Source organism: Bos indicus x Bos taurus, chromosome 9 (genome assembly GCF_003369695.1).
Source record: "Bos indicus x Bos taurus breed Angus x Brahman F1 hybrid chromosome 9, Bos_hybrid_MaternalHap_v2.0, whole genome shotgun sequence".
NCBI lineage: Eukaryota > Metazoa > Chordata > Mammalia > Artiodactyla > Bovidae > Bos > Bos indicus x Bos taurus.
Window position 1 is genome coordinate 71,004,499 of NC_040084.1, and position 15,159 is coordinate 71,019,657.

The 15,159-nt window shown below is 41.3% G+C and overlaps 1 protein-coding gene across 4 annotated transcripts in view; it reads right to left on the reverse strand.

The window, feature by feature from the left end:
• SLC18B1 (solute carrier family 18 member B1) overlaps window positions 1–15,159 on the reverse strand; it is a 36,557-nt gene that overhangs the window by 17,027 nt on the left and 4,371 nt on the right. For all 4 annotated transcript variants that reach the window (XM_027551590.1, XM_027551592.1, XM_027551591.1 and 1 more), the window contains exons 3-6: window positions 5,967–6,062; window positions 5,578–5,651; window positions 4,698–4,845; window positions 2,269–2,425 (exon numbers count right to left, since the gene is read on the reverse strand). In XM_027551590.1, coding sequence (XP_027407391.1) covers window positions 2,269–2,425; window positions 4,698–4,845; window positions 5,578–5,651; window positions 5,967–6,062 — 475 coding nt within the window. The remainder of the gene's footprint in view (window positions 1–2,268; window positions 2,426–4,697; window positions 4,846–5,577; window positions 5,652–5,966; window positions 6,063–15,159) is intronic.

A 15,159-nucleotide genomic window follows, 5' to 3' on the forward strand; every position in this document is an offset into this window, starting at 1 on the left:
GATGAAGCACAAGCTAGAATCAAGGTTATGTGAGAAATATCAATAACCTCAGGTACACAGATGACACCACCCTAATGGCAGAAACTGAAGAGGAACTAAAGAGCCTCTTGATGAAAGTGAAAGAGGAGAGTTGAGAAAGCTGGCTTAAAATTCAACATTCAAAAAATGAAGATCATGGCATCTTGTCCTATCACTTCATGGCAAATAGATGGGCAAACAATGGAAACAGTGACAGACTTTATTTTTTTAGGCTCCAAAACCACTGCAGATGGTGACTGTGGCCATGAAATAAAAAGATGCTTGCTCCTTGGAAGAAAAGCTATGACCAACCGAAATAGTGTATTAAAAAGCAGAGGCATTATTTTACTGACAAAGCTCCATATAGTCAAAGCTATGGTTTTTCCAGTAGTCATGTATGGATGTGAGAGCTAGACCATAAAGAAGGCTGAACAATGAAAAATTGATGCTTTTGAGCTGTAGTGTTGGAGAAGACTCTTGAGAGTCCCCTGGACTGCAAGGAGATTAAACCAGTCAATCTTAAGGGAAATCTATCCTGAATATTCATTCAAAGGACTGTTGTTGAAGCTGAAGCTCCAATTCTTTGGCCACTTGATTCAAAGAGCTGACTCATTAGAAAAAACTCTTACGCTGGGAAAGACTGAAGGCAGGAGGAGAAGGGGACGACAGAGGATGAGATGATTAGATGGCATTGCTGACTCAATAGACATGAGTTTGAGCAAGCTCTGGGAGATAGCCTGACATGCTACACTCCATGGCGTTGCAAAGAGTCAGATACGACTGAGCAAATGAACAACTGGAGCTTTACATTAATTAAAGATGCAGGAAATTTTTAATTGAGGAATAACAGGAACAAAGAGAAATAAGTACCAAGTAACTAGGCTGACAGTGATTAAAGGGGCTTCAAAAGATACCATGTTGTGGGAGGGAGGGGAAGAGATGAGGAGAGCAGGCCAGGACTCAAAGAATTACTGATGCTGGGGCCAGTCCAGCACCTAATCACAGAAGTTCTAAATACCACATCTCACAATTAACTAGTAAGCCATCTTTTCTCCCTATATGATGTTATTGATAAAGAGTAAACAGAACTCTTTCCCCTATTGCAAGAGAATCTGACCCGGTGTCAGTTTCTTAGTTGACAGCCAAGTGTTCACCTGTGAACCCAATAGGAGGCCAGTCCGGGATGCCTGACTAGAGAAACAACTATCACTATGCACAGAAAGACGACAGGCTCTCCTCCAGCTCTCGAGCTAACTCGGTGGCTGTGTCACAGTAGGAATCTGATAATGGTAAAATACCGATTCCATTACTAGGCAATCTGGCTTATAATGAAAATAATCCTTGACTCGTAAATTTCATCTGTACAGAAAGAACTATAAACCAGCCATCAGTACTCGACGCTTTGTGCCTCCCTGAGCTTGGGGACTCTTGTACCCAGAACGTGCCTTGTGGAGACCCAGGCAGCTGTGCTTATGGAGTTGTTATGGGATAGGTTGACTCCTACAGGGCATGAAGCTTCGGAGCCAAGACGATTTCCATTACTGCCTGATGTGGCCCTGAGTCCTCACACTTGAGCTATGCTGCACACACAGCTACAAGAAACCTTCGGAAGGAAGGTCTAACTTTGTCCTCCTGTCACAGTGCCTTTGGAGAAGGCAATGGCACCCCACTCCAGTATTCTTGCCTGGAAAATCCCATGGATGGAGGAGCCTGGTGGGCTGCAGTCCATGGGGTTGCTAAGAGTCAGATACGGCTGAGCGACTTCACTTTCACTTTTCACTTTCATGCATTGGAGAAGGAAATGGCAACCCACTCCAGTGTTCTTGCCTGGAGAATCCCAGGGACGAGGGAGCCTGGTGGGCTGCCGTCTATGGGGTCGCACAGAGTTGGACACGATTGAAGTGACATAGCAGCATAGTGCCTTGTAATGGAAAGATTCTTTACATTAAAAGATGTAAAGAATCTTTAATTTAGAATTCAGGAAGACATCTGGTGGGCATTGCATATGTTTTATGATAAGAAATTTAATATTTGCTAATTCTATAGGTCAGAAAGAGTTTATGACAATTTATATAAACTAATTGCCCACTGCAACATTTCTGAAAAGAGAATTGATTCTTTCAGCATGCACTACAAATCTATTAGTGATTATATAAAATGAAAGTGAGTATATGTTAAATTGGTCTCCTACAAAGGCATAAAAATACTTAAATTTAAGATTCTTAAAATGAGCAATAAATTAGGTCTTACCATAATTGGGTAAAATACACATGTTGAGGGGAACCATCAGCAGAACTATGCATCCCAGAAAAATGAAAGGCACCTCATAGCCAAAGGACTGATACAAAAAGCCACCCAAAGGAGGCCCCAGCACTAGTCCCAGTCCAGAGAAAGTCTCAAGACTTCCCTAAAAATGGGAAAACAAAAGAAAATTGAGTTAATATGTTTCATTTGAAAAATGAATAGAAAGTTCTGAAAAAAATTCTATCCACTTTACAATTTATACACACACCACCCACCAAGATAGACCAAAAATTTAAACATGCACATTGAAATTATTAAAGTACTAGAAAAATAAAATATGAGAGTTTTTTCCTAATCCTTACAGTGAACCAAATTTTCTAATTATGACATAAAAACTCAGAAGACACAAAAGAAGACTGATAACTCTGATTACATGAATATATGAAAAACTATGGACAGCAAAAAAAAAAAGACAAACAAAGAATGGGGAAAAAGTACTGATAAAAGACTAATTTCCCAAAAGCACCATGACAGCAACTGTTAATGAATGAGGCAAATCAGCAGTACTGTGGGAAAATGGGCAAATGTTATAGTCTATGCTATGCTATGCTAAGTCACTCCAGTCGTGTCCGACTCTGTGCGACCCCATAGACGGCAGCCCACCAGGCTCCCTCGTCCCTGGGATTCTCCAAGCAAGAACACTGGAGTGGGTTGCCATTTCCTTCTCCAATGCATGAAAGTGAAAAGTGAAAGTAAAGTCGCTCAGTTGTGTCCGACTCCTAGCGACCCCATGGACTGCAGCCTACCAGGCTCCTCCGTCCATGGGATTTTCCAGGCAAGAGTACTGGAGTGGGGTGCCATTGCTTTCTCCGATGTTATAGTCTGTTCACACATAAAATGAAAACAACTCACGCTAATGTGAACTGACCACCTCTAACTTGCAGGACAGCAAAGCCCTACTCCAAATATGTTCAGCCACAAAACCTTGTTTTACAGAGCATGTCAACTGACTAGCATCTTTCTGAACCCCTCTGAAAAATATACTTTATGGAAATGGAAATAGTGTATCTGTTACAGTGGCCACCATGGCATGACAAATTGCCATAGAACCTAAAGCGAATTTATCCAGTTATACAATACATATACAGATATATGTACTTACATTAATTGTATAAATACATATGGGTATATACTTAATAAAAGTGTGGATATTTATATTTATGCAGCAAATAGTTTACCTGATGGTCAAAACTTTCAAACTGTAGTATTAATACAGGTAAATGAGGGAACATGGTACTGAGCTGATTAGATCTGAGGTCTCTGAAAGTGAAAGAAAGAAAGAAAAGGAAGTGAAGTCGCTCAGTTGTGTCTGACTCTTTGCGACCCCATGGACTGTTGCCTACCAGGCTTCTCCGTCCATGGGATTCTCCAGGCAAGAATGTTGGAGTGGGTTACCATTTCCTTCTCCAGGGGATCTTCCCGACCCAGGGATTGAACCTGAGTCTCCCGCATTGGAGGAAGATGCATTAACCTCTGAGCCACCAGGAAAGGTGAGGGTGGTGCCTATTCTCATATACAAACCAGGAGTCCTTCAGGAATGCCTGGTTCCAGAGGAGAGAAGGCAGCAGATAAAAGCTGGGACAAGAATCTGCTATGTCACTAATACTCTGTGTCAAGGCATCTGGGCAATATATGAGAATGTATGTCAATATGATGCTACCAGGCTCTGGATTTTTATGGTAAAGTAAGTTGGAGAAGACTCTTGAGAGTCCCTTGGACTGCAAGGAGATCCAACCAGTCCATCGTAAAGGAGACCAGTCCTGAGTGTTCATTGGAAGGACTGATGCTGAGGCTGAAACTCCAATAGTTTTGGCCACCTCATGCGAAGAGTTGACTCATTGGAAAAGACTCTGATGCTGGGAGGGATTGGGGGCAGGAGGAGAAGGGGACGACAGAGGATGAGATGGCTGGATGGCATCACCGACTCGATACACATGAGTTTGGGTGAACTCTGGGAGTTGGTGATGGACAGAGAGGCCTGGCATGCTGCGATTCATGGGGTCATCCTTTCCATGACTCTGGGAAAAGTGGAAACAGGACTCTAGTATAAATCTGCTTCAGGCAGCCCAGCCACAATCTAGGCTACAGAGAGATAGCAAATATTACTATGGAGGCTTTTTTTTTAAGAGGTAAAAAGGAGTATTTGGTTTTGCCATTTAAGGGCTTGTAAGGCCAGGAAAAGCACCTAAGTAAGACTAAGGGTACATTTATTGACAGCCTGCTGCTGAAAGTAGAAACTGGGGTAAAAGGTAACAAACAGAGAGAGTAGAAAAAAAGCAGGTCTAGAAGAATGGGCCCCAGCTTTGGCTTGAAAGATCAAGCAAACATTTTAGCTACACTAAAAGGAAAACAGGAACAGTGTATAAAATACTTACTAATACTGTAGCCACATTGTTTGGAAAAGCCTTTGCAACGATAGAAGAAGAGGCAGTTATTGCTGCCTCGAAACTTATTGCATCAGTTATTCTCAGTAGAAAGCACATAGCAATAAACACTGGTCCTTCTGGAACTTGGTCCAAGAGACTAAAAGAGAATAAAACAATCCTCAAAGGCCAAATTGATTTTATTTTTTTTCAACTGTACTCACTGAAAACAGTAACACCTCAATCATAGTTATTAAAGTAAGCCACTTTAGAATATGAATTTTTAAGAGTTTCTTTGTTATATTTTTAGTAGGAGGAATTTGAGTCATAATAACAGCCTGATTGTCCTTTTCTACTGACATATTTGATGGCTTAAATAATAATACTAAATAGGTCTTTTGAAAAATGTAGAGTCAATCTAACAAGAACCTATGCAGAAAGACTTAGATTTAGGTCTTCCCCAAACAACAACAACAAAAAAAGCAAAATCAGGAACCTGAGAAAGACTTCTGATACATTAGCTTAACATCTATATTCTGATCTTCTTTAGCTGATTGTTTAGACAAGAAACTCACCTTTTTGCTTGAGCCAAAAAAATTTGTGACTCAGAAAAGTGAGTTAAGTTTCTGTCACTCAAGTCACAGAAGTCCTAAAGAACAGATTCAGCAGCCAAATTAATGGTGATCCCCTAGAGGATTTTTTTTCTTAAGATCAATGTCATTCATTTCATTCTCCACACCATCCAACTCCCTTCACCATTAGTCATATGCCAGGCATTTGATAATCAATGGTAATGATTGATTTAAAGAAACCATTAACCATTAACCATTTTAAACTGAAGATAAATTAGGAAATCTGTTCAGGCTCCCAAACATATCAGAACATGACTTACCCAAAGAGAACTGTAACTGCTCCTGAGACAAACATTCCTGCTACAAACATAAATTTTGCTCCAATATGTACAAGCTATAATAAACGTAAAAGAAAATGGTAAATTGATGACTGCTACAAGTCTATACTGACATAAACAAATCCACTGTATCAGGAAACAGAAGATTTGGGGAAGATATATACAGTTAACAAAAGGTAATTCTTTAGTGGAATGACAACACACATTCTTACAAACATGGAAGAAGTTAAAAATCAGTCAGCCATAAGAAGGGAATTGTCAACTGAAGCACAGTTCATAACATACGATGCTGGTTATTTCTGCATCAGTGGAAATTTTAGACTTGTAAATTAGAATAACTCATTACACCATTTAAAAAAAATAATACTTACATATTTTCCAAATACCAAAGATGCCAGAAAGTCAAACAAAGCATAACATCCAAAGATTGTACCAATAACTGTATTGCTGGCTCCTTTCTTTTCAGCCTTTAAAAAAAAAAACAGAAAAGAAAAAGTTTGAAAGATAAACTAGCAACAGTATGGGGAAAAAATGGAGCTACTAGATCAGAGGATCATCCTCCTGTAATCTTATCTGTAAAGCAGTTTCAAAGATTATTATTTCAGAATAAACAGGCTAAGAAAGGAAAGGAAACTGTAGTAAAACTTAGTTCTCTGACATGAAAATAATTCACTCACCAAGCCTTAAACAAATTGTTAACTTTATGATCTTGAGAAAAAAAGAGCAAAACTGGAGGTATCACACCTCTTGATTTTGAAAATAGATTACAAAGGTGTAATAATTAAAACAGTACAATACTGGCCTAAAGACAGACATATGTCTCAATGGAACAGAACAGAGAGCTCAGAAATAAACCTAAACAAACATGGTCAATTCATCTTCCATGAGGGTGCCAAGGACACAGAATGGGGAAGAGATATTCTCTTCAACAAATGATATCGGAACAACTGGACATCCACATGCTAAAGAATGAAACTGGATCCCTATCTTATACCACCCACAAACTAAACTCAAAGCAAACTAGACTTAAACATAAAATCTGTTAAACTTTTTGTAGAAAATGGCAGATGCGGGACTTTTTAAAAATTATTTTTATTGGAGTATAGTTGGTTTACAGTGTTGTGTTAGTTCACTGTACTGCAAAGTAAATCAGTTATACATATACACATGTCTACTCTTATTTATTTTTCCATATAGGTCATGACATTGGTCTTGGCAATGATTTCTTATATGTGACACCAAAAATCTAAGCAACAAGACAAATCAAACAAATGGAATTACACTGAACTAAAAAGCTTCACAGCAAAGAAAACAATCAAAAGAGTGAAAGGGCAATCTACAGAATGGGAGAAAGCAATCTGTAAACCATCTCCATATAAGTAGCTAATATCCAAAATATGTAAGACTCTCCTACAATTCAATAATCTATTAATAAAAAACCACCACAAAGAACATGACTTAAAATGAGAAAAGGATTTCAACAGACATTTCTCTAAAAAAGAGACATACAAACGGCCACCAGGTATAAGAAAAGCTGCTCAAGATCACTAACCATCAGGGAAATGCAAATTAAAATCATAATGAGATATCATCTCACAGCAGTTAGGATAGACAGCAATAATTGAAAGCACAGAAGATAACAAGTGTTGGTGAGGAGGTGAAGAAATCAGAACCCTTATACACTGTTGGCAGGAATGCAGAATGGTGCAGCCTCTATGGAAAACAATATGGAGGATCCCCAAAACATTAAAAACAGAACTACCATATAATCCAACAATCCCTCTACTGTGTATATACCCAAAAGAATTGAGAGCAGCGTCTCAGAGATATTTGCAATCCCATGCTCACTGTGGCACTAGCTGAGATAATACAGAAACAACTAAGAAATAGCTAAGATAATATAGAAATAACCCAAATGTCCATCGACAGATGAATGGACAAAGAAAATGTGGTATATACATAACACAGGATATTATTCACCTCAAAAATAAGGACATCTTGGCATCTGCAACAATATGGATGAAACTTGAGGAAATTATGCTAAACGAAGTAAGCCTTCACAGAAGAACAAACACTGCATGATTCCGCTTGTATCAAGTATCTACAATAGCCAAATTCATAAAAGCAGAGCTTAAAATGGTGGTTGTCAGGGACTTTGGGAAGGAGGAAGTGGGGAATTATAGCTCTTTGGATATAAATTTTCTGTTAAGTAAGATAAACTCATGTTATGTTCTCACCACAAAAAGAAGAAGAAGAAAGAAAAAGTCCACAAGAAAACCCAAGGGATTTTTTGGAGGTGCTGAATAAGTTTAGTATTTTGATTGCAGTGATGAGTGAAGAGGAACTAAAAAGCCTCTTGATGAAGGTGAAAGAGGAGAGTGAAAAAGTTGGCTTAAAACTCAACATTCAAAAAACGAAGATCATGGCATCTGGTCCCATCACTTCATGGGAAATGGATGGGGAAACAGTGGAAGCAGTGTCAGACATTATTTTTGGGGGCTCCAAAATCACTGCAGATGGTGACTGCAGCCATGAAATTAAAAGACGCTTACTCCTTGGAAGGAAAGTTATGACCAACCTAGATAGCATATTCAAAAGCAGAGACATTACTTTGCCAACAAAGGTCCATCTAGTCAAGGCTATGGTTTTTCCAGTGGTCATGTATGGATGTGAGAGTTGGACTGTGAAGAAAGCGGAGCACCGAAGAATTGATGATGCTTTTGAACTGTGGTGTTGGAGAAGACTCTTGAGAGTCCCTTGGACTGCAAGGAGATCCAACTAGTCCATTCTGAAGGAGATCAGCCCTGGGATTTCTTTGGAAGGAATGATGCTAAAGCTGAAACTCCAGTACTTTGGCCACCTCATGCGAAGAGTTGACTCATTGGAAAAGACTCTGATGCTGGGAGGGATTGGGGGCAGGAGGAGAAGGGGATGACAGAGGATGAGATGGCTGGATGGCATCACTGACTCAATGGACATGAGTCTGAGTGAACTCCGGGAGTTGGGGATGGACAGGGAGGCTGGTGTGCTGCGATTCATGGGGTCTCAAGGAGTCGGACACGACTGAGCAACTGAACTGAACTGAACTGAACTGATGACATCATAGATGGTGTGCATGTGTCTAAACTCATCAAGATAGATATATTAAATAAGTGTAAATTTTTGTATAACAATTATACCGCAATAAAGTCTGCCCCCAACCAAAATAAGAATTGTTAGCTTTAGCAGGCCAAAATCAGAATTAGAGTATAAACAAAACAAAAAGCCTTGGTTGAGGAAAGGTAAGCTCTGCTTCTCCTGTAGAACTAAGCCAACAGTTGATCTTGAAATGCTTTCTTTTTGGTATATTTGAGTTCATAGAATATATACTTATTCATCTCTGCCCCCAGTTTTTGGCACAGAACTCTGACTATCCTTGGAACTTCCTTAGCGATAAGAGCCCTAGGAGTAATAATGTTCTAATATTCGGTCTTTGACCCTGGTTCCTGACACCAAGCTCCTAGTCCCTTGGCATCTCTGGGTGACTCTTGGTGATTCCTGCTTGGGGATTAGTCACCAGAAAGACCAAGCCATGATTAGTTTAGAACTTTTGGTTCCACACCCCATTCTCCAGAGAAGGGCTGGAAACTGAGTTAATGATTGATCATGCCTATGTGATTAAGTCCCCATAAAAATCCCTAAGGTGTGGGACTTGGGGACCTCTGGGGTCAGTGAACACATGGAGGATCTGGGAATGTGGCTCACCTGCAGGGGACATGGGAGCTGCATGCCCCTGCCACATACCTCCCGCTCTGTATCTCTTCCATCTACATGCCCAGCTATATACTTTATTACATCCTTTTATAATAGTGTTAAGCAAGTGTTTCCCTGAGTTGTGGAAGCCATTCCAGCAAGTAACTGAATCCTAGGTGGAGAGGTGGGAGGGTCATTGTGTCTTGCCTAAAGTTTTACCTGTAAGTTCAAAGGATTTGCTAACAAAAGAAACCATTCATTACACACAAATAATTTCAATTTTTTAGATTTGACTTAATTTCAACATGCAGTCATTAAAAAAAAAAAACAAAAGAAATAGAAACAAGAGAGAGAACTAACAGACAATACACCACCAAACTGAGCCAACAACCTACATCCAGACTTGAACAGTGCTGGGAAGTCCCTTGTTAATAGCAATCTGGAGTCACAATGGGAAAGGGTCCTGAGTGGTGTGTCCACCCCATGGGTGAGACTTCAAATTGTGGTTAGGGGTCTCCCACTTATAATCCCAGGCCTCAAACTGATATCATCATCAGTTTGCATGCAAAGCTGCAGCTCTGGCTTTGGGGTTCTTTGTTAACTTTTATACTGCAGCTTGCTTCACTTTGTGAGTCATAGGATTTTGTTAGACCCCAGGGATTGGCCAGATTTTCAGAGGCTCGAGAATTCCAAGACCCACTCCTTTTCTTATCTAAGCACTAGCTGTGCTTGGAGGCAGGATCCGCGGTGTCCAGGCAGGTCAGAAGTAGGTCAGAGGCCCACTCTCCTGCTTCTGAAGCCTGAACAAGGTTTCCTCCATTTTAATTTCCCTAACACATGGGAGGGAGACAAGAGGCACAGGTTCAATCCCTGGGTTGGGAAGACCCCCTAGAGAAGGGTATGGCAACCTACACCAGTATTCTTGCCTGGAGAATCCCATGGACAGAGGAGCCTGGCGGGCTACAGTTCATAGGGTCGCAAAGAGTTGGACATGACTGAAGAAGCTTCACACACACACACACACACACACACACAACACATGGGAACCTGTTACTTGTAGCCAAGTTGGATGGAAGCTGGGGGTAACATGGAGACCTACTACTTGCAATTGGCATCTGAAGTGGAGGGCAGTCTTGTGGGACTGAGCTCTTAATTTGTGGGGTCTGGCCTAATACAGATCAGCATTAGAACTGAATTGAATGGCAGGACATCCAACTGGTGTCACAGAGAATTGCTTGGTGTGGGGAAAAGATCTACACTGCTGCTGCTAAGTCGCTTCAGTTGTGTCTGACTCTGCGACCCCATAGATGGCAGCCCACCAGGCTCCCCCGTCCCTGGGATTCTCCAGACAAGAACACTGGAGTGGGTTGCCATTCCCTTCTCCAATGCATGAAAGTGAAAAGTGAAAGTGAAGTCGCTCAGTCATGTCCGACCCTCAGCGACCCCATAGACTGCTTGCAGCCTTCCAAGCTCTTCTGTCCATGGGATTTGCCAGGCAAGAGTACTGGAGTGGGGTGCCATTGCCTTCTCCAAGACCTACACATCTGGTGTCAAATGTGTTGTGAGTGTGGTAGCAGTGTGAGCATAAAGGTGAAACACACAGGAGGAAGGTTTTCCAACTCAATATCACATTTAGTTACAGGATCAAATGCCACTAAAAAAACCCCAAACCCCCAAACAACCACTTTACTTTGCTGGTCAAAAAAATCTAACAGAAAGTTCCTTAAGCTAGTACATGAGTCATCCCAAGGACCGTTCAGACCATTCAGTTCTCTATTTCTAATACCAACTACCTAACAGTTCATAGAAGATAAAGTTTCCTTTCCTGACATCAATGACACAGATGAAAGAAGCTCCCTCTCCTCCCAACATGCTGCTGAAACATTTGGAGTAATTTATCACCCATCAATGATTCCTGTGATTGTTTATAGACTACTCTATCATGGCTCCTAAATTTGCTACACGTGGTGGTGCTGCTGCTGCTGGTGCTTTAGTCACTAAGTTGTGTCCGACTCTTATGACCCCAGGGACTGTAGCCTGCCAGGCTCCTCTATCTATGGGATTCTCCAGGCAAGAATACTGGAGTGGGTTGCCATTACATTCTCTAATTACTATAGATGATATAGTGTTTATTCTAAAACTGCTTCTTTTGAACTTCAAATGCTACTATTAGTTGTGTTGTACAACTGAACAGACAGAGGTTTGAAAACCTTTCTAAAACCTTGGAATTATGGTGGATCCTTAGACCAGGTTCTAGCTATAACCATTTAAGAGGTTAAAATATGAGTTTAATTTTTTGAGATAAGATTGGCAACTTGGCAAACCATGAAGCACTAAGTCTGAAACACACATCTGTCCTCTTGGGCAGTCAGTGGTCATTTATCCAGCACCTTCTATGCATCACATAGGAGCCAGCAGTGAATATTTATAATTAGAAGATGTGACTTAGATTCATCCTTTGCCAGGGCTTCAGCTCTTCCACAAATCACTCTACTCTGAATACAGAAATGTGTGTGTACACACATACTCCCTTTAAAATCTGTCATCCACAACAGCCTTAATTCTATTTATTTATCTTTTCACTCTAACTACATTTTTTAAGATAAAAAATAAGTTTATCACTTCCTATAGTAAGTTATGATAACCATTCAATCCTTGTCTTTAAAAATATATATTCTTACATTGTGTTTCTAAATAAAGCCTACATTTCTCAAAGCATCATACCACGGGAAACCAGATGGGTGAACTCTATCTTTTTCTAATTTTGGGCCTATCACATGGCTTGTGAAACTTCCAGACTAGGGATTGAATCTGTATCCCCTGCAGTGGAAGCACAGTCTTAACTCTTAGACCACCAGGGAAGTCCAGGTGAACTCTACTTTTCATTGCTAAACTATAGGAAGGAAAGGCCCTCTCACTCTGGGAAGCACTACCTACCCCTGAAGTGCAGTCCCTAAGTGCCTGGTTGTGGGAGAGAGTGGAGAAGTTGAACCTAGAGCATTCTAGAAACTGCTTGGGTGGCATTTTGGCCCATAATTTGATGAGACTCAGGATTAACCATTTCTTTGACTTAAAGCTCAACATTCAGAAAATGAAGATCATGGCATCCGGTCCCATCACTTCATGGGAAATGGATGGGGAAACAGTGGAAACAATGTCAGACTTTATTTTTCTGGGCTCCAAAATCACTGCAGATGGTGATTGCAGCCATGAAATTAAAACACGTTTACTCCTTGGAAGGAAAGTTATGACCAACCTAGATAGCATATTCAAAAGCAGAAACATTACTTTGCCAACAAAGGTTCGTCTAGTCAAGGCTATGGTTTTTCCTGTGGTCATGTATGGATGTGAGAGTTGGACTGTGAAGAAGGCTGAGTGCCAAAGAATTGATGCTTTTGAACTGTGGTGTTGGAGAAGACTCTTGAGAGTCCCTTGGACTGCAAGGAGATCCAACCTGTCCATTCTGAAGGAGATCAGCCCTGGGAGTTCTTTGGAAGGAATGATGCTAAAGCTGAAACTCCAGTAGTTTGGCCATCTCATGTGAAGAGTTAACTCATTGGAGAAGACTCTGATGCTAGGAGGGATTGGGGGCAAGAGGAGACGGGGACGACAGAGGATGAGATGGCTGGATGGCATCACGGACTCGATGGACGTGAGTCTGAGTGAACTCTGGGAGTTGGTGATGGACAGGGAGGCCTGGTCTGCTGCGATTCATGGGGTCACAAAGAGTCGGACACGACTGAGCGATTGATCTGATCTGATCTTCCATCACTAATCATCATATGAGATAACGGTATAGAGAAAAGAGAGCTCTCACTATTAAAAATGTCTTCACTGGCATCCTAGCCAAAGGTTATTCTGTATGTAGACAGGAACATGGAGTCCATGTTTCTACCACACCAAGCATCAGGGGGTGCCAGGGGGCTCACTGTGTCCCTCAAACTTCTTATGCCAATGTCCTAACTCTCAGTACTTCAGCTGTTGTTGTTGTTGAGTCACTAAGTCATGTCTGACTCTTTGTGACGCCATGGACTGCAACATGTCAGGCTTCTCTGTCCTTCACTATTTTCTGGAGTTTGCTCAAACTCATGTCCATTGAGACAGTGATGCCATCCAACCATCTCATCCTCTGTCACCCTCTTCTCTTCCTGCCTTCAATCTTTCCCAGCATCAGGGTCTTTTCCGATGAGTCAGTTCTTTGCATCAGGTGGCCAAAGTATTGGAGCTTCAGCTTCAGCATCAGTTCTTCCAATGAATATTCAGGATTGATCTCCTTTAGGACTGGCTGGTTTGATCTCCTCACTGTCCAAGGGATTCTCAAGAGTCTTCTCCAGCACCACAGTTCAAAAGTATCAATTCTTTGGCACTCAGCCTTCTTTATGGTCTAAATTTCACATCTTCACATGACTACTGGAAAAGCCATAGCTTTTGACTATATGGATCTTTGTTGGCAAAGTGGTATCTCTGCTTTAAATACACTGTCTAGGTTTCTCATAGCAACTTAGAAGGTGACCTTATTTGGAGAGAGTCTTTGCGGGAGTAACCAGTTGAAAGACGTCACGAAGGGTGGAGTCTAACCCAGTATTACTCGTATCTTTGTAAAAAGGGGAAGTGCCTTCAGAGAGACACGTGTAGAGGGAAGATAATGTGAGAAGACACAGGGAGAAGTTGCCCACCTACAAGCCAAAGAGAGAGGCCTGGGACAGATCCTCTCCTTATAACCCTCAGAAGGAACTGACCCTACCAATGACAATGATTTTGGACTTCAGAGCTGTGAGACAATACATTTCTGTTGTCCCCAGTCTGTGGTACTTTGTCATAGCAGCCCTAGTCACATAGAACAGGTAACTCTAAGGGAAGGTGTTATCAAAGGGGTCGATTGAGATGTGGAAACAATAACTTCCCTGGTGGTCCAGTGGTTAAGACTCCATGTTCCCAATGCAGGAGGCACAGGTTTGATCCTGATTAGGGAACTAAGATCCCAATGGCCAAGATGTGGCCAAAAAATAGATGAGGAAAGAACATTCATTGGTCAAGTTATATCCATGTTGTTTGCTTAATAGATCTGAAAGTTATTAGTTCTCAAGTCTGGCTGAAAATGTATAGAAGTTACAGCAACTAACATTTATTGGCCCCTCATTATGAGCCATGCTGATCTGTATGGTTTCAAACAAGTAAGGGATGTACTTTTAGCTGGCCCCTTTTTATAGATGAGGACACAGACTTGCAAAAGTTACTTGTGTCATGGTCATAGTAGTCCTGTCCGTTTCCATCTTGCACAGGTTCCCACATTCTCTGTGAAAGTGGGATGGGGACTTAGCATGTTCGAGAATCACACACCACAGCAGCAACTGAATACTGCTTTTGACATGCGGATCCTGCTGCATGTTAGGATGGCAAGAACGGTTGTCAAAAGCAAAATTCATTATCCTCTGCCAAAGGAGGAGGGGGCCAGGAAAAGGATGAGTAGAAACATTAATTCTACACCACAAATTAAGAAGAAGGACCTTGTTTTTCCTTGACCTAATTAGCTCGTTAATAAGAAGCATGATGGGGCTTCCCCGGTGGCCCAGTGGTAAAGAAATGGTCTGCCAATGTAGGAGATGAGGGTTCAATCCCCGGGTCAGGAAGATTCCCTGGAGGAGGAAATGGCAACCCACTCCAGTATTCTTGCTTAGGAAAGCCCATAGACAGAGGAGCCTGACAGGCTACAATCCATGGGATTGCACTGAGTCAGGCACAACTTAGCAACTAAACACAAACAAAACAGGAAAGAAAAACAGAATACACAGGGGGAAGAGCAAGTTTTGCCAGTGTGTTTGTCAACCCTAA